The 22,733-nt window shown below is 37.8% G+C and overlaps 2 protein-coding genes across 7 annotated transcripts in view; both read right to left on the minus strand.

Annotated features, from left to right (window-relative positions):
* LOC131362286 (neurturin) overlaps positions 1 to 6,442 on the minus strand; it is a 28,628-nt gene extending 22,186 nt beyond the window's left edge. Inside the window, exon 1 of the mRNA XM_058404218.1 lies at positions 6,083 to 6,442. Within this exon, the coding sequence (XP_058260201.1) occupies positions 6,083 to 6,113 (31 nt within the window). The 5' untranslated portion in view covers positions 6,114 to 6,442. The remainder of the gene's footprint in view (positions 1 to 6,082) is intronic.
* A 12,552-nt stretch (positions 6,443 to 18,994) lies between these two features.
* The window catches only part of st3gal3a (ST3 beta-galactoside alpha-2,3-sialyltransferase 3a), a 40,811-nt gene continuing 37,072 nt past the window's right edge, over positions 18,995 to 22,733 (minus strand). For all 6 annotated transcript variants that reach the window (XM_058402788.1, XM_058402787.1, XM_058402786.1 and 3 more), the window contains 2 exons: positions 22,527 to 22,673; positions 18,995 to 21,339 (listed from right to left, as the gene is read on the minus strand). In XM_058402788.1, the coding sequence (XP_058258771.1) occupies positions 21,250 to 21,339; positions 22,527 to 22,673 (237 nt within the window). In that variant the 3' untranslated portion in view covers positions 18,995 to 21,249. The remainder of the gene's footprint in view (positions 21,340 to 22,526; positions 22,674 to 22,733) is intronic.

Here is a 22,733-nt window from a genome sequence, read left to right on the forward strand (position 1 = left end):
TCCTAAGCATTCTAACATAAATAAATTAGCAAGATTCTATATTCCACATTTCTATAGCTTATCATAATATACATATGACTAAATACATCATTCTGGCCAAATAGCTGAAGTAGAAATAGAAAGCTAGGTGGCTAGTTACAGTGCTGTTTTGGATGGACTCCTCTGGTCCCTGTAGAGTGTCATGGATTTTGGCACGAATTTGGAGAAGGAATGAATGAGTAAAGAAATCTCTCCAGTGTTTTTAGTTCACCTTGTAACAGCTAGAATTCTTCCTAATATATCTGTAAAGTCATCATAAACTCACCAGATAATGCTATGTATGTATGTATGTATGTATGTATGTATGTATGTATCTATCTATCTATCTATCTATCTATCTATCTATCTATCTATCTATCTATCTCCTCAATGGACCTCACTTTGGTGAGTGTCACCAAAGATAGAAAGAGACGTTAAAAGATGGTAGATTTCATTAATAAACCTGGCAAAGTGCCACTTACTTTCACACACAATGCAATTTGATTGACATGCCAGATGACCAGTCTCACACCTTTTGCTGTATCCCATCAGCAAACACATGAGATTCTGTTTAGTCACCACTCAGTGTTTCAGAACTCTTTTAGATACAGGATTCCATAAAATTCTTTAGCCCAGTAAAAAAATAAAAAATAAATAAAAACTTACTTACTTAAATATGTACTAATGATGAGTTAGAGCATGTACTAATTCCAAACTAATGAAGAGCTAACCTTAACTATGACATACGAGTAACAACCACTTAAGGTAACTAGCTCGACTCCACTACCACTGCTCGACTAGTCCCACCATCTCTCAGGGTACAAGATAGGTATACATCTGGACTCTTCTCTGTTCTGGCACCGAGGTAGAGGAAAGATCTTCCCCTAGATGTCCGTACAGCGTACAGCACTGACCATCTTTAAATGATGGATGAAGTCCTACCTCTTCCTGAAGCACTTAAACTAGCTCTTCTTTTTCCCTGTTTGTTTTATGTATTGTTGTATGTACATCTTAAGTCTGTGAACCAGTGTTAATGTATTCACTGATAGAGACTTCAAAGCACTTTTGTACGTCGCTCTGGATAAGAGCGTCTGCCAGATGCCAGAAATGTAAATGTTAAGTATGTTAGTAGATGTTGTTCACGTAGATGTTAGTAGAAGTTGTTCACGATGTTGTAGATGTATTAATTAACATGTAGGGGTAAACTAAATCAAACATTCTCTATCTAAGACTAAAACACTGGAAAATAATCGTATAGAATAATATTTTAAATGTTCAAATATAATAGTGACTGCTAATTCAATAAATATTACTGTATTGATTTTACTCTTGTGTAAAATAACAGAGCCTCAGGCCAGAGCCACCCAGAGCATGTACTAGTACTACAGAGGGATTTGAAGAGAAATGGATGGAGAATGACGCAAGAAGGGTTTAGATGAAATGATGGGTGGTTTTGTTTTTTATTAATTTCCCCCTTCTTTGTTCGATTTCATTTGATGCACATTTTAATTCATATTCTTTGTTATAGAGCATGTTTGATTTAGTTTACCCCTACATGTTAAGTAATACAATAAACATGCAGTTAAGGTGGTTGATATATACACGTGAAGTAATAAGACTCGAGTCGTATAGTTAAGGTTAGCTCTTCATTAGTTTGTGATTAGTACAAGCTCAAACTCATCATTAGTTCATATTTCAGTAAGTATTAATTCAGGTATTAGTGCAAGATTATTCATGTCATTTTATTGTAAAGTCTTATTAATTTATTGTAAAGTAATATTCTTTATTTTTATTTATTTATTTATTTATTTATTTATTTAAATATTATTATTATTATTATTATTAATATAATATTATTTACTAGTCTTAATTCAGACACTAGTGCATAATTATTCAAGTACTGTCATTTTTATAGAGTTACCAATATATTTTTCATATATATTTCTCCAAAATGATGATGCTGCAATGTTCAAAACATGTGAGGTTGAAACTAGCTGTGGCATATCTACCTGATCTCCTGAATCGATATAACCCACCCTGAGCGATTCTCACAGCAGTAATCAGATATATTCAGTACACAGTGTCCATTGTTAAAAGCGCTATACACAAACAATGGATTTGAATTATGCATTCACTCATCTTTAGTATTCAGATCTGGAACCTATCCGAGGAACGCCGGATACGAGGCAGGATGAGACGCCAGTCTGCTACATTCACACACATTCACACCTACGGGCAGTTTAGTGCAGCCATATACTCTACATGCATGTTTTCGGAAGTTGGAAAGAAACCACAAAATCCAGACGAAACCTACATAGAGATAATTTTAGAAACAGAATGAAAACAGGGAGTCTGGAGCTGTGAGATGACAAAGGCCACCTGCTGTACCATTGTGTCGCCCTTATCGGATTATCAGATTTATTTACATACCTCACAGAGACCTTCATTTATTTGACAGGTCAAATAATCACATTTGGAGATCAAATTATTCTATTATTTTAATAAAAGAGGTGTCTGATAATGCATCCAGTGTGACTAGGAAAAAAGAATTAATGAATCGAGACATTCAAATTAGTTTTATAACTGCATCTGTTTTTATATAATCACCCATCAAAGATCCATTTCCTCCTCAAGGGCTTCCTGTGAAGGCATGAGAGCGGCGCAGTAACAAGCTCCACACCGAATAAACTTCTGAAAGACTCTTCTGAAGCAGACCTTATTCCGTTAATGCCAGAAGTGTTTAAAGGTTCTTTGTATATGCACACAAAAACGAATAAACACAGCATGTCACAGCGGGTAAAAATTTCTTCCAGAGCAACATCTGCTTGTAAGATCACTATCTGACGGAACTATATTTATCAAACTGGACTCAATTTAGACATGCAGTCTGCATGATGCTGAAATGCTAGTTATGAGCTTCCCTTACTTATTAGCAACATTTTTTTCATAGTTCCAGTGCAAAGGGAACTTGGAACTAAGGGGAACATCGTGTAAACTGTTTTCGGCAAAAAATAAAAAGGTCAACCTGTGTACTGTGGAGTTCCTCAATTTAACTGCAGTGGTAGCTTGCAGTTATTTGTTAGGTGTCGGGTGGAATTTTTTCACTTGAGGACAGACGTTTCTTTTTAAGAGTAAATACATACTGTTAAAGAAAAAAAACCCTCACACTATCAGACAAGTGTTACCCATCAAACATTCATTCAAGTGCTCTTTATTGGTTAGTAAACGTCAATGCAGGCACATTAAGTGGCCACATATTTATTTTGGAACTGACAGCAGCTAAACCACTAGTATAATAAAATGTGTTGGAGCAGCTCCATCTCTCTTCTTCTGCTTTTCTTCTAACACCTGCACTAATGCTGTTTTAAGGCGGTAATGTATTTCAGAGTCTGCTCTTTTCTTTTTTGAGGCGGCAATACCGTCTATCCTGTCTACAGCAGTAAAGTTGCTACATAAAGATATTTCTTTCACGCCACTGAACCAAGCTGATGTCGTAAACATAGGAGTAGCCTCATGTACACCTGCTACTTACTGTGGCACTATATAATCAAACGAAAGTAGAACACAATTACTGAGCTATTATTAGTGTGGCATACCCTACAGGATTCCCTAAACACACCCTGACAACGTTAGCTTTATCGCAGGCAAATCACCGTGAGTTCATAAGAAAGAGGTGAGCTCTGACTAAGAGAGGAAGCACTCAGATTGGCTCACCCAATAATAATCTGAGATGAGGTTAATATGTTCTGTGTTAAGAGTCATAAAGGCCATGGCAACCAGAAAACAGATCAACTCATACAGATAATACGCTCATGCCATCCAAATAAAGGAGTCTGATTAATAGGCATTAATATATAACATCTATGACATATACTTACTTATTATGATATGATGAACTGTCTAACTATGTGTCACAGTTTATGATGCAAAAATTACGACTGTTATTTAAAACAGTAATGAAAGCAGGATTAACAGATTGCCTCTTCAGAGAAAAACTCTTTTCATTTCTGTTAAAGATAATGAGCCTTAGAGGACCGCAGTCTTTTACGCTACCTTCCAAATTGGACAGGCTTCATCTCTGGAACGGCAGCTCTGCTTAAAAATACTCTACAACCTGCTGTCAGTCGAAACAAAGTGGTAGTGAGGATATTTAGAAATTTTCAGACCAGTAATATTGTGGATGTTTGAGATATGCTGAAAATGATAATCAAGACATTGCTGGTACCTACTTTGGTGGATAAGTTCTGGGTTAGTGATCAGAAAGTTGCCTGCCAAGCTGCCACTGTTCAACACTTGAGCAAGACCCTTAACCTTTTATACTCCAGGGGTGCTGTATCAGCCGATCCTTGCTCTGACCCCAAGTTCCTAACAAGCTGGGATTTTTACTGTGCTGTAATGCATATGTGACAAATAAAGACTTCTTCTATCTCCTTTAGCTGGCAGTAACAATTAAGATTAGCCCAAAATGAACAAACTTTTTAGACTTTTTAGCATCTACACTAAAATGTTCATTTAAATGAACAATTAACGTCTCTGAGACAGTGGCCGACTGATCAGTAGGTTCTGAGTTCAAGCCCCAGGACTACAAATTGGCCACTGTGGGACGAGTAAAGCTTTAACCCTCTCTACTCCAAGGGCACCGTATCTCACCTGACCCTGCGCTCTAATGCCAGCTTTTTGTCTAATGCTTTGGAAAAAATTTCACTCTACCGTACTTGTGCATGTGACAATCTGTTGAAGCAAGCATTTATTTACGTTGAGGTCTTCTACACCACACATAAAATTCCTCAGTGGAAAATGATGTGCGATGTATCTCACACATGCTATATTCCACTGGGGTCAGTCTACAGTGGACCACTGACCTCTTTTCAAACTCCTAAGCACATGTGATTTGAAGGGACTTTTTTATGGCCCTTTAAATGGAAAACATCTACCCCAGGTTAAAAGCATGCACATAAAACTCTGTCTGCTTTGCAGAGTGAAAGGTGCCGCTGTGTGTGTGTTGATTTGTTCCAGCTCTGAGAAACCAAGCAGAAAATGAATCAGAGCACCTTGACACCTGGAGTACGCAAAAGCAATTCAGCATAAAATCAGCGTACAGCTTCGGCACTGCTCTACCAATGCATGCAAAAACACAACCACAGAGCTTTGATCATCAGAAATAAAACCTTGTGTATGACAAAAGTCATATTTATTTAAAACTGAAGGTTTATTTTTAAAAAACCCACTCAAACATTAAGCAGACTTCAGCCGCTGATTAAGACGTCAAACACCTGCACTACATAATCACAAACAAAGACATAAATAATGCAGCTTTTCTCTTCAAATTCTGAGCTTTTCTCTACATATCAGCAGTTTTCAGTTTAGTTTTCAGTTTTCAGAAGCTGGTTTTAGTGTCATCCATGCTTCATTTTAAGGCAGAACAGTAACAGATGTTTAGTTATTTTAGGTGTTCAGTGATCAAACTACAGTGAGTTTACACTCTAGACAAAATACATAGAAAAGGGTATAGCTTATAACTCAGCTATAATGCATTTTACACACTGAGAGTGATGAAGCCTGAGCACGCGCACATAAAACAAAAATACTTGGATCGTATAGACACTCTTAGTTTTTCTTTAGGGATCTTTAGGGGTTTAAGTTACAAGCAGAGCCAAAAATAATATATATATATATATATATATATATATATATATATATATATATATATATATATATATATATATATATATAAAAATTTGTGAAAAATGTTGTGAAAGTATTCGGCTATTATAATATGCTATGATGCACTGCTGTATAATTACACATTTGATGTAATTTAAACGATGTGTAGACCATAATATATAAATAAACATATGAATACGTCAAATATTAGATAGATATTCCTAGTAATAAAAACACTAAGCTCCAGAAGAATTAAGCATGGAGTAAACAGCCTGGGAAATCCCAACTCTAATGTAATAACAATTTACTCAGTCAAGCAATACTATATTTCAAGTTAAGTTAAACTAGTAGCATGGTAGGAAAGTGAAGTATAACTAATTCTACTGGTATGACTTGTTACCTTTTCTGCGCCCTGCTCGCGCTCCTCTCATGGACCTGTGTGTAAAAACGCACTTCTGCACGAAATGACAGATGCAAACAATCCGGACAAAATGAACTCCAAACCCGTTTCCTTTGCCTGATCCGTCTCCACTTCTGCCCTGGAATACGGTGGCATAGTTTTAAGATCCGAATCCAAATGAGTTTCCAGCGAATCTATGGACCACGGAGTGTGGAAAAGCTCAGTTCAACGCGCGCGCGCACACACGCACGCACACACAGACACACAAACACACACATACACACACACACACACACACACAAACGCGCAGCTACCCAAAGTCCCTAGTGCAGAACAGCGCACACTTGCAGCCCAACTCAGTGTCCGTGCAGCAATAATGTGTGCCGGGGGACTAGGGTTGCCAAATTAGACCGGTTGCCATATTGGAACCAAATCCCCGTTTAAATTTGACTTTGTCAAACGGTGACTTCACCAAATGTAAAAGCATTTCATGAAAGAGATGAAGTGCTATTAATAAAAACTCATACTGCAGGCTTATGTACATATTACTGGTGAATAGTAGTAAACCTGGAACATATTTCCACATGCTGTGAACTCTGCTCTTCTCCATCAGGATATAAAACTATTGTTCATGGTTACAATAAGTTTTTTGCACATTTGAACTTGACAGGATGGTGGAGCAGAAGATAGCACTGCTGCTCACAGATCCAGGGTCCCGGGTTCGATGAGCATGTTTTCCCTGTGTCTGAACAAGTTTCCTCCAGGTTGGTAGGTGTGTGTGTGTGTGTGTGTGTGTGTGTACATAGTGAGGTGACCGGCATTCCCTCCAAGGTGTTTTCCAACCTCATGCCCAGTATTCCTGGGATAAGTTCCAGATCCACCACAACCCTGACCATGATGAAGTGATTACTGAAACTAATTTGAGGCTGAAGTAAATGAGAGGAGGACATAAATCTGTGCACCTCAATCACTTTGTACCGCAAATCAATTTGCACTTTCTTCTCTTATTTAAGTGCGTTAAGCGTCTAATGAAACACTGAAAGAGATCACTAACTCATTTCGTTGTGCAATCAGTGTAATGATAATAAAGTTTCTACTTAATTTGACGTGGACGTCTACTTTTTTACTCTAGCCAAATGTATATGATGGAGGGATTATACTCAATCTGGCAATCGGAGCAGGATCCAGCCTCTTTTTGCGCAGGAGACTTTTTAATTAAATCCCTACCGTAGAGAAAAGAATTGGCGCTAGCTCTTTGGAGGTTCTGTAAATGCTTGCGTTGCCTATTCAAAGTTTTTTCTTTTCTTCCATCACTTTATGAAATATATTGAAGCAATATCTGGTAATGATCTGATTCTCACTCAAAACGCTGTAAGTAGTTTACATTTTCCACAAATTAGTAAGTTATATTAGTATTAACAATTAGTAAGTTATAGTCTATAGTTATTGACCTGTCCTTTATACAGCATTATGTATCACTGAGAAGTAACGTGGTTTGGTGATTAGTTAAGAAGTTGGAAAAAATTAATTCAGTGAATGTTTCCTCTCCCAAAGCTCATGTATTCTTGGTGCCTGAAAACATTTCTGTCTAAAAAATTTGGAGTTTGCATGGACTATTGTTCAGCATTGGTCATTGTCCCTAAAGGGTTACATTTTTATTCAGAAGAAATACACATACAGCAACACGACTGGATCAGTGACTTGAACAATAAATACAAAAAAACTGACCTTTTTTAGGTTGGTTTCCAATAACTGTAAACTAATGAGCATTGATGGGTTAATTATTGTATATTGAACTCTGATTTAATAAAATATTACAGAGTGGTTTGGGCTTTTTCATAAGATTTAGCTCATTAACAGTGCTTGCTAAGGACCCCAGGTGGAATTACTTTGACATACTATCAATGATGATGATGATGATGAAAATGCAAATAAACAATCCATGGAAACGATAATAAGAGTTGATAACATTAAGAAATAAATATTTCCCCTAAAACCAGTGAAATAATTCTTGAGAAGCCTACAGCGATCTGGCTGTTTAATGTTATTTGTGATCCCCTACATTTTCAAGCTGAAGTTATGTGTCCCATAATAAGCCTGGGCTTCAGTCTGAAAGCAACTATTATTTTTCTTCTACTTCTTTGGGTTCAGTACCATATAAGGACAGAAAATCATGGGTCAAAAGTTTCATTTCCTAACAGACCGACGTTCCCCACAGGATGCATTAGTGGCCTGGCTAAACTCGGCTTTCGGCTAACCTGCGCTTGTAACTGGAGCCATTTGCACTGGCCACCCTCTCATAAATTGATTATTAGACCTTACGATTCAGATATAAACCAGGTGAGTCACGGAGCATCTACTGGCTGTAGGCTATTAATAAGAAGAATTTTAAACATAGATACAGCAAAAAGAAACGAGGAATTAACTTACAGTCATGAATATAAAATCAGTATAATAATAATTTGCATAATAATAATAATAATAACAGTTTACCTCTATAACTTTAGAGTGGTTAACATGCTGAAACAAAGGAAAACAGTTTAAAAAGTGTCTCCAAATTAGAAGACCATCCCAGGGAATTCCTCAAAATACTGATTCGTTTTAAATTTACCTGAAGTTTATATTGAAATTTTAATAAGAAGACTAAAAGGTATCATGCTTAAGCAGGAAACAGGAAAGAAATGAGTTTGAGAGAAACTCACAATGCTCTGTAAAAGTATTTCTTTTGAGAGAGAGAGTCTTCATAGTCAAATATATTCTATTTGCACACATTTTTTGGAAAAAATCTCTCTCTCTCTCTCTCTCTCTCTCTCTCTCTCTCTCTCTCTCTCTCTCTCTCTCTATATATATATATATATATATATATATATATATATATATATATATATATAACCCTCAGCTGTAGCATCTAGCCTTAAATAATAAATAAATACAACATATGTAACAGCATTGGATTTATATAAAGACTATAGATTGCGCTCAAGCTTGATCAAGACATTACAATGCATATAAAGGCTTTTACTGAAACTTTTAGATGGGTCATTTTAATAATAGAACAGAACAAAAAAAACTATGTACTGCGGCCATTGTGTCCATTAGTGAAATCCTGAAATAAACAGCCTGTCAGAGGAAGAAATAAAAAAAAGTTGCTGTGTGACTTCAAGGTCAAATACTAAAATGTTTGGCCAAATTAAAGCGTCGTCTCCTGTCAGTGATTATGTCCAACAATACGTACCACCGATACTCCCAATTGCTCTATCCAAACCCCTGGTGATGTGAAGGACAAATAAATAAACAGTCCAAGTGAGGGCTGCTGAGATGCTCCAGTGAACGAGTGACGGCTTTCCCACTAACACTGTGGAGAAATCTCTGGACTTGTAACTTATCAAGATTGGCAGAGGATCAAGGTGGTTTCAGACCACGATTTTCTTTTATTGTCACTGTGGTGTATCTTTGCCTAAGAGTGCAGAACTTCTGAAGCAGTGTGCCAGAAAGAAGATTAAAAAAAAAACTCTCACAGGACTACAATGCCTTCTTTGGGCAGAGCTGCTTGAGTGAGTGCCGTTGATGCTTGACCCTCCGTCACGCTCTTGACCGAATGCTGTGGACACGAACTGGCTTAGAAGAGGAGGAGGAGGAGGAGGAGGAGGTGTGTGTGAGTGGAGAAAGGCCTAACCACACAAGGACTGCTGTTGTGAGACAGAAGCTCGTTGCTGAGATATACATGATAAAGTACATATTTGACCAAAGAAAATGCCTGTCTGTGTGCAATCCTGGATAAGACTACATGTTCTTAACATGTTTTACCGTGACGTCTACAGTGAAGTACAGTGTACACTAATTTATACATTAGCTGTATTATGTTTACTATATTTATTAGTGTTACAGCCTGACAGCACATATGCTGCTCCTCCCGCACATTTGCTAATGTTTGTAACATTCGTCATCATTAAACACTTTCTTCTTCTCAGGTTTGTGGTGTTGCCGTTCCCAGGAACACAGAGGAGGAGCATGAGGTGGAAATTCATCCTGGATCAGTCTAAGGGCATCGTGCACACACACAGTCACACCTAGAGACAATTTAGAGAGGCCAGTCCACTTACCAGGATGGTTTTTTTGAGAGGTTGGAGGAAACCAAAGAGCATGAGAAATGCCAGAATAAAAGTAAACCTTCCAGATTTAATAATTTAAAAAAAATCATAGTGGCATTGATCAGATAAACAAAAGCTCTTTAATGAAAGAATAATAATGTTTCAGCATGTTGTGTAAGGACTTTGTGGTAAGAATGTTTTCCAGGCCTGACAAAATAAAGACAACAGGAAAAAGCATCAGCTTGGGAATGAACCCAGCAACACTAATGAGACAAAAAGTAAACTATATAACACACTACTTCATCCTATCAGGCTCAGAAGTGTTTTTATACAGATAGAATTTAAGGAGGTCTATCTTACATTCTGAATTGACTTCTTGTACTATGGGCTTTTTACCTTTAAAACTCAGGTACAAAAAAAAACAAACAAATAAATAAAATACAGTAAACACAATGTGAAAGAAATTTTGTCTATGACTGATGGGTCAGAATTGTCTTATACTTCTGAATTAAACCACAACCTGCAGATATATTATTCAACCCAGCACTCCCACATGAGGCTTAAGCAGAAACAACAAGATATGGTACACTTTCCCTGTGGAACTTGTTTTGGTGCACCACAATGAAAGGAAGAAGGCAATAAATCACATCTAGGTTAATATTTTATTCATTTGCAGTACTAGGCTGACTTCTATACGAAACACATCCATCCTTTCTCAGATTTCACCGTACCTTTTCTGTCCACTATAATATAATCACCTGGAAATCAAGGCAAGAATCCACATAAAACACAAGAGCCATACACACTCACAGTCTCTTTGGGACTGAAAATATGCTCGAGGCGGTGGAGACGTCGTCCGTCTGTTTCTCTCACATAGCAGTACACTGTTTGTGTGTGTGTGTGTGGAGTTTAGCTATGAATCTGCTTAGATTTTTCTCATCATTAAATCTCCAAAAATGAAAAACAAAAACTGGCTGTGAATGATTTTCTATAAGTGACAGAGAAGGGTTATTGTATTGCATAATAGTTTGTTGATGATAGCTTTTAGTTTAGAAAAGAGACACCAATTTCTGTTTAACTTTTATAACCTAAAAAGACATTGATTGGTTAGTTTTAGTCTTTTTATATAAAAAGGTCTTTTATGTTCTCACTGCCAATCTGATACATAGGCTTTACTTGTCAGTCTATGCTTACTAAATTAGACAAACCTCTATATTGTGCATCTAAAGTCAAATTAGAACATTTTCAGTGGATTATTATTATTATTATTATTATTATTATTATTATTATTATAAAGTTTTGTGCTTGTTAAGTGAACATACAGCAGAGGAAATGATGCAAACTGATATTTCAAAGATGAGGAAATGTCACAAGACCCAATGAAAATAAATAAAGCAGCAAAGTATGCCACAAAAATATCATCCTTGTTTTTGGCACTTATGGAAACTTGTACATCGGGAAATCTGCGGTTCAAGTCGTCCGTGAGTGATCGGATGGTTGGGAGTTCAAACCACAGGGCTGTCAGAAAACACATTATTCTTCCACTGACTATGAAGGCTCTGCAGCTGAACTGCTCCAGCCGACACTGAGAACACATTCTGCTGCTGATTGGATTCTCCCTAAGCTGACTTGGTCATAAATGTGTGCCAGCTACATGAATGTAAATGTAAACCAAACCGAATTTGCTCACCAGCAAAACTATAGATTCCGGGGGTTTTATTTTAACATTGTAGTTGTCGATACTGAAACCAAAGCCGCCTGTTAACACTCCTTCTTATCTGAAACTTTTTCTCTTATTGAAATAGATTGGCAACCAATAAAACATACAATTTCAGTTACTTACACTCCAACTGCCCTCTGTCAAAGTGATTTATTTTCAGACATTTAATATTCAGCTGAAATAACAAGCCACTTAGCTCGTAACAGCCTGACATGGTGTGAAGGAAATTTGGTCCCTGAGATTTGATCACTAGCTAAAAGCTGGTCATTGTGTTCAGGCAGCTGTATGGAGGTGACTCGAGTCACCAGACCGATGTGGGCTTGCACAACAACAGCTTTTTATTCTTTTTACCCCCCTCAAAAAAAATTAATTCATAAAGCTGAACCGATTCAAAAGGTGTTTCCACAAGAACACAGATCTAAACTAATCGAATTATGTATATTTTGGTAAAATTAGTAACAGTGTTGAGGTTAATAACTTATATATAACTTAAGTACAAAAAAAGAAAAGAAGATGGGATTTATTTCTATGCCTCCATCATGAGTATTGCATGATTTAATCATTTAAGATCAATTACTTACTCATTATGTATGCATGTTTCATTTGTTCGCTCTTGGTGTTTTTCTCTTATTTTAGTCTTGAGTATTATCTATATGGTGTTGTGTGTGTGTGTGTGTGTGTGTCCTGTGCACGTACACCTTAGTTTTAAAATTTACAACATGCATTAGACTGTATGGATTGCCCAGGTTTTTGTGCACGATAAACCACCTGACTAAACCTTGGCTCTTAGTCTCCTGATCCTTCAGTCATCTCATTTCGGGGTGTCTATAATCAACCAGAAAGATTTACAAACAAAACTAACCTAGTAAACAAATGTGTCATATAACTAGATGAGATATTCAGTATGCAATGATAATGGAAGAGCTCAGTTTTCTATTAATCTCCCTGTCAGAGTGTGTCCATGACCTGGGATTTGACCTTTCGCTCCAGGTCTTTCCCACCTAGGGAGATCCATGTGTGTGTCCAGACGTTCCTCTCTGTGTTTTGCCAAAAGTAGACTCTATAATGAGTTAGTGAGTAGTAGTAAAGCGCAGGATATCTGTTTTTAGTTTCGTTTAAGAGGACCATAACCCTCGCTCACAGTTCATTTGTTATACACATCGAAAGGAATAGAAGAACTAAACCAAATTCTGAACAAATTCGGAATTCTGAATTCCAAATTCCAAATTCTGAAATCTGCAAAGATCAGAAAGACTAGAGTGACAGATCCAGTACTGGATATAAAACTGTATTACAATTCTTGTTTTAAGATGCACAATTAGATAAAAAAATAGAACACAAACGATATTTTAAGACTGAGCGACAATTTAAAAATAAAAATCTAAATAAATCCTTGTTGGAAGTGGGTTGTGAATAGGAAGTTTGATGGCAAACTTGTTAGTCTTAAATCTGTTCTGTCATTATATAGCTTTGTAGACCACAGTATACTCTCAATTTAAACACAATTTAACACAACAGGGATTATTCCTGAGGCCAAAACAGATTTTATTACCGAAAGATGATGAACCAAAACAAAGTCAGCATCTGTTCTGGGCTCTAACTAGGATGAAGTATAAATCAGTTATGACACAAAAACTCAACTCAAAATATTTCCAGATATCCTGTATGAAATTTGAACTAGTCAAAAATATCTATATATAGCCATATATTTGACGAGTAATAATTCTGAAAGGAAGTGTTGACTAATCGTACACGCCTGACTCCCTTTCTCTTAATTGTAATAAGATTTTTATGAGATAAAGTTGTGATGAAGATCCACACTTTTACAAGTAGAAATGATCTACATCTACACTACAGTCAACAGTTCAGGGCTAGATATGTATGAGTGGGAGTCAAATAAAAAAACATTTATTTATTTATTTATTTATTCATTCATTCATTCATTCATTCATTCATTCATTCATTCATTCATTCATTCATTCATTCATTTATTTATTTATTTATTTATTTATTTATTTATTTTAATGCAATTGATTGCTGCAAATAGGTGTCATAAAGATGCATATTGTTTCTACATGATCTCCATTCTATTCAATTCAAGCATTCCAGCACTTAATGGGTGTATGGATTCCTCTAGACAAAAAAATTGAAGCAAGTAATGTCACACATTTATGTCTTTTATTTGACTCTTTTGACACTTGTATAATCTTCATTGTTTAAAAATACAATTTTAGATGTGCAGTGTGTGTCACAAATTAGACTTTCTATTTGTAAAACTAACATTGCAGATATCTTGGCTTGGAGTTTTTACTAGTCAAAATTATTTTATGCCTTAAGAAATAGGAGGCATTTTAGCCATAGCACAGTGTTTGCCATTCTACCAGACTCGCCCTGCTGAAAAAGCCAGCTCAGTCTGACCAGCTGCTAAAACTCAAGCTGAACTACTCAGTCTGGTAGACTGGATCTTAGTGCTGATGGATGGAAATGACCTCGGCTAGAAAATAAGAATCTAACACACCAATAAGGCAGTTAGAAGATTTAGAAATCACAAACCTTTACAGATCAGTTTAGTCACATGATAAAGGAAGCTGGGAAATAGATCAGTTGCTATAACGTGACCAGTGTGTTTCTGGCAGCTGATAGCTAGTCAGACTTGGTCAAGCTGAGTTTTTCAGCTGTTTAGTGTGTTCAAAGAGGCAAAAACACACAACTCAGGTTCCACCAGGACCCAAAATTATGTATTAGAGCATACATTTTTTGAGCAGAGTGTAACTGATTATGTTACAGCTGTGAATTTTTATTCATTGATCTTAAAGTAATTATTTAGTGATGTGCAAGAAAAAGAAGTCCCCCGCCCCAAGGAAAGAGCATTGTTCTTTAACACAACCTAATTAGTGTTTGTGGGTGGTCAGCGCTGGTCAGCAGCCTCCCTGCAGGCTCCATAGTTCAGATGTTCAGATGTCCTGGTGTGAAGGCCAAACTAGTACAGGATGCCTCTAACACTCTGAATTTCTGCATGAGGGGACACAAATCCCACCATCTACAGATTATTTCAGCACATCCACACAGATTGCGTCATTTTATTTGCATTTATTTGTGCTTTTAAAAGTATATATCGTCACAAAGCAAGTTCACAGGAATATAAATCCAGAATAAAAAATTTATAAATATATATTTTTCCCTAATGAGCAAGTCAGAGGCAATGATTGCAAGGAAAAACTCCCTGAGATGATATGAGGAAGAAACCTTGAAAGGAACCAGACTCAAAAGGGAAAGCCATCCTGATCTGGGTGATACCGAATCGAGTGATTCTAAATCATTTCCTTTCTATAACTGTGTACTGTATGTTCAACTGCAACTGTATAACCAAGAGGTTACTGTGTTCTAGCACTGTTTTAAAAATAGTCTGAAGTAAGTATCTACCATGTGACGTGAGTGTGTAATGTAAGGATATGGTGGTAAAGCTGATGCAAATCTCTTACTAGCAGAGTAAAGTAATTCAGTGCCATCTGCTGTCATCAAGCAGCTCAAATACATTTTCAGACCTCATTTTCCCACCATGAATGAGAACTCCCATGTGTTTTGCATGAAAATACATGCTTCACAAGTGCGATTGTGTGAGTAACTGACAGTCATGTGTGAAAAACATGTGATGGTGCATTTCCCCATGTAATTGCAAGTAAATTCATGTAAACACAGCTGGCATCATGAATGCCATGTGAGAATAAATAAACCATGAGACAAATCACATTCAAATTACATGCGACAAAAACACACTACATGTGAAAAATGCATAAAACCCAACATGTGACTTTTCTGTACGCTCTTGATACCTTCTGGGAAGTTCTCCAAGGAGCCCGCTTCACATGACCTCCTTGAATTCCTTCCACGATTCCCCTCCTCTAAATCCCCACTGACGGATCAGTTCTAATAATTATCAGGTCATGCTGGCTCTGTAACGAGTCTGTCATAGTGTCCTCAAGAAGCTGCTCCCTCAGACAGCTCGGCTTCGCTGGATCTTCTGATGTTTCCAGTCTGCGCTGTAAAATGGATGGACAGCAAGCCCTCATGTATATTTTACCTCAGTGTGATCTGAGTAATGTTATAAAGCTCCACTAATCAAGAAGAGAAAAACATTTTGTGTCTGGTTCCTCTCAATGTTTCTTCCTGTTGCCATGTCGGGGAGTTTTTTCTTGCTGCTCTTGCCGTACGCTCACACATTAAGAGTAGATTTCCTTTTCAGTACTTTGTGTTAAATGCACTATGCAAATAAAATGAAATATGAACGGAAAATGACTGAATTGGTACAAATTATGAGGCAATACAAGCTGATCTTAAAATCACCAAAGAAAATAGTTCTGGGATTCATCGACTGGTCTAGATCTATCTCTCTCTATATATAGAGAGATAAAAGAAAAAAATCTGGCAATAAAACAATTTGTCTTGATTAGTTTCTAGGACTATAAAAATTAAAGCTGTTTGTATAACCATGGCATTTCAGCTAAAGTTGTTTTATGGAAATTTAAATGCCATGAGGCCAAGGACACAGCAGACCTTTCATTACAGTTAGGAACCTCTGTGCGAGTGTGTGTGTGTGTGTATAAAGAATGTGTCAGGAGAAATCAAGGCATCGAGTGGTGAGCCTGCACAGATACACACAAATCTCCAGATAAACCCTGAAGACAGAAACATACCCCTGACTAACACCAGTTCAACTGCTCTTGATAAGCAAAACAAACCATCAAAGCCTTCTGTTGTCACACTGGGCCACCTACATGGACACACACCTGTTGATGGAGAAGTCCCTTCCCCCCAAAAATTAAGTCAAAGTTCCCGTATGTGTCACACTGTAGTGTCTGATCACACAGAGTCCTTTTAGTGAGCAATGAACATATAGATTAGAACTTCATATATCACATACAGATCATTTTTTTAAGTATGACACAGGCCAATCAGAACCACTGATTAGCGAAGTGAATAAAATTACAATGGCACCTTTAAAGGGGTGGGATATATGAGGCAACCAGTAAACAGTCAGGTCTCAAAGATGTGCTGAAAGCAGGAATACTGGACAGTTGTAATGATCTCTGTGATTTTTTACAAGGGCCAAATCATGATGGCTAGAAAACTGGGTCAGAGCATCTCCAAAACAGCTGATCTTGTGATGTGATGTTCATGGCTTGCAGTGGTTAGCACCTACCAAAAGTTGTCCATGTAAGGACAAAAGGTATAGCAGAGACAGGGTCTCCAAGGCTCACTGATGTGCGTGTGGAATAAAGGCTATCCTGTCTGATCCAATACCAGAGAAGTGCTACTGTAACCCAGACACACTGCTTAGGGCATCAGAACTGGACCAGCAGCAATGGCCTTGTATGATGAATCACATTTTCTTTGACATCATGTGGACAGCCGTGTGCACTTATCTGGGGAAGAGATGGCACCAAGATGCACTATGGTAAGAAGGGAAGCCTGTGGAGGCAGTGTGATGCTCAGGGCAATTGTTCTGCTGGGAAACCTCAGGTCCTGGCATTGAAGGATGTTAACTTAACATGTAGCACCTACCTAAACATTGTTGCAGACCAAGTATACTTCTTCATGGTAACAGTATATCCTAATGACACTGGCCTCTTTCAACAGCATAATGCACTCTGCCACACTGCCATACTGCAAATTTCCTGACATTTGTTAGGAATGGTTTAAGGAACAGGACAAACAGTTCAAGGTGTTCACCTGGCCTCTAAATTCCTCAGATGTCAATCCAACTGAGCATCTGTGGGATGTGCTGGACAAACAAGTACGCGCAAGGCCTTGCTTTGCAACTTAAAGGATCTGCTGCTAACATCTTGATGCCAGATAGCACAGCACAGAGCTGTCATGGCTGTTGTGGTGATGCAAGTGGGACCTACACAATATTAGGCAGATGGTTTTAATGATATGGCTGATACTGGTTAACTGTACCCGCTATATATTGCTGTCAGAGAGTTATTTGTTCTTTAAAGTTCCGACAAACAGAACACTATGTTCAAGTTGACATTATTTCTAGGTCTACTTGTTTCCGAGTTATTGAGGTTTGGATTAAAGCCTTCCAATTCAAATGGCTAACCACTAAGAAAATATTTAATATCATAACTTTGACAGTTAATGGTCAGTTGTGATTTCCTTGAACTATGACTCAAGGAAAAACATTTTACAGGCCCCGTGCCTCTGTGCTGAAAACCACTGATCTTCTTCGTAAAGTGAATGTAAATGTGTCGGGGGTGACGTGCTTAACCCTTCAAATAAATAGGGTGTAGCAAGAACTTTCATTGTAAAATGGATTGAAAGAATATAGCAAAAAGGGAAAAGATACAAACCAGCAGAAAAGAACGAAGAGACTATATTCGACTATGTTCAACTGAACTCCACGTATGAGCTTAAAAGAATTCCTGAATCAAATGTACTTTATAGGTTGTGAACAGGATGTCACAGCTCAATGGCTAAATCAATCATACAGCTCCCCACCTCTCACTCCTCACACACACTCAGGTCAAGGCTCTGTCCTGAAATAGGATCCACCTGCTTGTTGTGTCCATAGCTCAACTGTCTCTGATCTCACACCACTTTCTATATCAGTAGTTATTTACTGCAGACGACACTCATAGCACATTAAACGTTTCATCGGCTACAGAGCGTGGAGAACTGAAGGGGAAGAAGAGGCAGGTGGAAACTGAGGCGTCGCGTGGTGTACATTCTCACGCTCAGGGTTTATGTTCACACCGAACTCTACGCAGATTGTTTTACAGTTTCACATCCCGACATCAAACGTCCCTGGCTTTTATTACCACCCGTGCATTTTATAGTAGTTACTTTAAATAATCCAAATAATATGGATCAAGGTGCTGCTGAAGGAATAATTCAGCCAGATATTTTCCCCATTACGTGTCTTGTCAATCAGCCAAGACACCTTTTGGTTTTTACAGTCGTTTATTTTTTATTTTATTATTTTTATTTGAGCTTCAAGGGCAGTAGCTAACAGCAAAAGGAAGAAGATAGCTATGTCCTGTGACATGTAGACACTTATCTGGTCATGTATTTGAGAGAGTCAAAAACCACCCCAAAAACTTAATTGCACTGTTTATTGCAAATAGGCGCCTCAAAAGTGAAAGGTAGCAACCGACCTGAAGGATATTTTTTATTGTATACTGTTTCACTAATTTGTGTGCAAATGGTACTAATGGGACAACATAAAGGGTAAAAATGCAATGTCCTTTACTTCACACCTCTGGACATTTCTGAGTCACACGGTCACTGTAACATGGGCGGGTGAAGAAAAATAAACAGGGAGGGGTGTGTGTGTGTGTGTGTGTGAAATTATCCTAAGGCAACACTTGAACATGTAACAAAAAGGAGAAGACAGCATTTCAATATCTGCTCCTATTTAGCAGTAATTTTTCTACATTCTAAACATTCTATTCCCATTGGTTTAATTCTGTGGGACCACCTGAAGAAATATTCTGCTGCTTTATCAGCTGGAACAACGTTATAATGTTATATATGAAGTAGTGCAGTTGAAATTATACGATTGATGGCTCTTCAGTTAAGTAAGAAACATCAACTTGAGACTGAGAACCATTCAGCAATGTTAATGTCCTGAAGAACGCACATAAATATAAATGTACACGTCATGATGTACTGATACCACGCCAGATCATGATATAAACACTTTGACTGCATCACTCAGCATCTCTGGATCAGGTCTCTGTGCCGGTCAGCCATAAACAAAAGCTCAAAAACCCACCCACTGCTCCATCCCTCCCTAGTTCATATTAAAAACAATGAATAGAACATAGTGGATGGGTGAAAGACACATACAGGCAAGAGTATAACAAATTCTGACTATTTTAATGATACTGATTTGTCATACTGCAGCAGACTCAATCGCAGGCTGAGTGAGAAAAAACATGATTTCAGCACTCTAATACAATCCCCTTTAAGTCCTGCTAGTGTGTATATAGCAGAACACACTGGGGGGAAACACAGTCCTGATCATCTTTGCTGTAACACTAAAGACTGCAGAGAAAGCAGCCCGAAGGTTGAGGTGAACACTATTAAAGCTCAGAATTGAGTGGAAGTAAAGCACATGATATAAGGAGGTGAGCTGATCAATGTAACTTAAAAAAATGTATAGATAAATACATAAACAAAAACAATACAACAACAGCAAAAAAAAAAAACCAAGAACCCAGACACTCCCAGCTTGTTCACGTGTAAGTCTTTAAGTGTGGACGGCTACAGGGAAGGCTAAGTGTGAACTGGACCTGCTGCTTCTGTTTTCTCCACTACAGCAACAACCCCAGGCTCACCGATAATGTGAGGTTCATGCGAGTCCAATTTGTTGAATTTTATTTACACCATTAAATGATCTTAATCCATCACTGAAATGCACATTTTAAAAGAAAATGTAAAAAAAAAAAAAAAAAAAAAAATCTTTAAACCTAAAACTGAAGCGGTCTTAAACGAGCTTATACAGCAAACTGAAGGTCAGCGCAAATTCAAGAGCTGAATATAATTCAAATTATACCATTTGCACCATAGTTTCTTGCTTTGACCTCACAAAACTGCCCATGTTATATATACCCCCACCCTTTCACAGCTGGTTAGCTCCACCACTATATAGCAGGCCCCACCCATTCCACTTTCGTAATCTATTTGGTAATTGCACAGCTAGTCTAGTAATCAAGTCAATAACAGTACAATTAACATTTAACTCAATTTTTAAGAATTATAATATTTAATTCACAGATGCTATTATTGACCTAGCTTTCCAAGGGGATGTGCTGTGCCTTATTTCACTTAATAAAAAAAAAAAAACGTCATGTGATATGAATTACGGTTGTTTTCGTAATCAAACTTATTTAGACGGACTTAAAATTAAATTAAAAAGAAAACAATAAGTACAATATAGGGTATGGGACCTGTAAAATAATGTTTTTTTTGTAGTATGTGTAACTTGTCAGAAGGTCCGTTTCACTGTTGTGTTGCAGCTGTGGTGTTAATGCTGTTTTGCGTTCCCTGCAGCCGTCAGTGCTTAATCATTAATAATAATCATTAATAATAACTAAATAAAACCAAAGGAGTGTCCCTCACTCTGCCTTTAAAAACATTTGAAAATGGAGTTCCAGGCAGAATTATATAGTATTAAAGCACGCCTTTTTGTGTCTGAAGTACTATTGTGTTCAAGATTTGCGATGAATGGAGTCTTTCAAAGGCCATGTTGAAATATCAGCTGAGTGAATCTGTGTGGTCTGCACAATCGGATGCTAGGTAGATGCGAGTCAGTAATGGCATTTCCATATTTGTGCAGGTGTGCGAGAGTCTCAGATCCCGTTGGTCAGATCCTGAATTACGCCGGCCGTCACCAACTTCCGCAGAAACTCCTTTTCTTTTGATATGTTGTGTGTCCATGACTGCAGAGAGGGGAAAAAGAGAAAGAAGTAAACACTCAGCCCTAACAGTGTGTCAGATGCTTTAGTCTAAAATGCATGTCTGTTCGCTCGGCTCTGCATTCAGTCTCGTCAGCTGTATTGACATGAGTGTGCACTGTACTACGCTGCTGCTGCTGCTCTATAGCTTCGACCGTATACACGTTAACAATGAGAAACTGATCGGCCAGTCTAAAGTAAACACGTTACCGGAGCTGGGTAATAACAGAGACAATATGTGTGCCTCTTTGTGCTCTGAGGGCTTTTAATGCTGGACACGAGAGACAAAAACACATTACAGGATAATGACGTGTAGCGTTACCTCTTCTGTGGGAAAAGCTCTTAGCAGATTACAGAAAAGTCAAGTGAAAGAGCTTCCACAATAAAAGAGAGATAGAGAGAGAGAGAGACTGACTTCAAATATGGACGGACGTTTTGCCGTTAATCAGTGTGATTTTGAGATATCACACACTGAGATAACTAATGATTGAAGTCTGAACACCAAACAATAAATCCTCCAAGAAACAGAGCTGCAAATATGCATTATAAATGCATACTGGTTTTTGGGATGGAAGCTAGAAGAGAGAGATGACACAGATGACTGGATTATTTCATAGTTGGACACTGTAGTGCTGGAGCCAAACCGATAGCCAAATCTGTGAGGCTTTGTACATGTGCAGACAAAAGTAGAACACGGAAGGGAAATAAGTAACTTTACTGATAATAACAACAACATGCCATCACCTCACGATTAAACGTGTCAAGTGAAAATGAAGATGAAAATGATAACTGCTGTTTCACTTCATATTGTATATGAATATTGTGTGTTTTTAGTCATGTTGGTTATCTCTGTAATATAGTAAGTCAATTTCATAGATCCAGGTCAGTATTACTGTCTCACTAATCTGTATACCAGTATAGCAGCAAAAACTACAGATTATACTGTGTGTGAGAGAGAGAGAGAGAGAGAGAGAAACATACACACAGCTTCAGCACACCACATCTCTCAATAATAGATGTGTGGAGAGAAAAGCAGAGGGGTAGCAATGTCCCTGCAGACTGAAGGGACTGTGACTCATCATTGGACTGCTGCTGTGACCCAGCTTAGGAAGGCAGTCACGGTCTCACAAACACACACAGAAGCAGAGAGGAGAAAGTGTAGAGTGCATTACATCTTTGATAGCGGACATCTTGAGCTTCTCGTAATAATGCAGGGGTGCTTGAGGGTTGCTCATGTTGTAGCAGAATCCGGCCACCGCCACTTCGTCACAGTTATGCAGCGCCATTGTGATTGCCACTGTCCCCAGCGTTGGGATATTCTGAAAAACATTTGACAAACAACTATCTCTAGAGGAAGAGCAGAGAGTACAGTCCAAATG

Source organism: Hemibagrus wyckioides, linkage group LG11, assembly GCF_019097595.1.
Source record: "Hemibagrus wyckioides isolate EC202008001 linkage group LG11, SWU_Hwy_1.0, whole genome shotgun sequence".
NCBI classification, from domain to species: Eukaryota; Metazoa; Chordata; class Actinopteri; order Siluriformes; family Bagridae; genus Hemibagrus; species Hemibagrus wyckioides.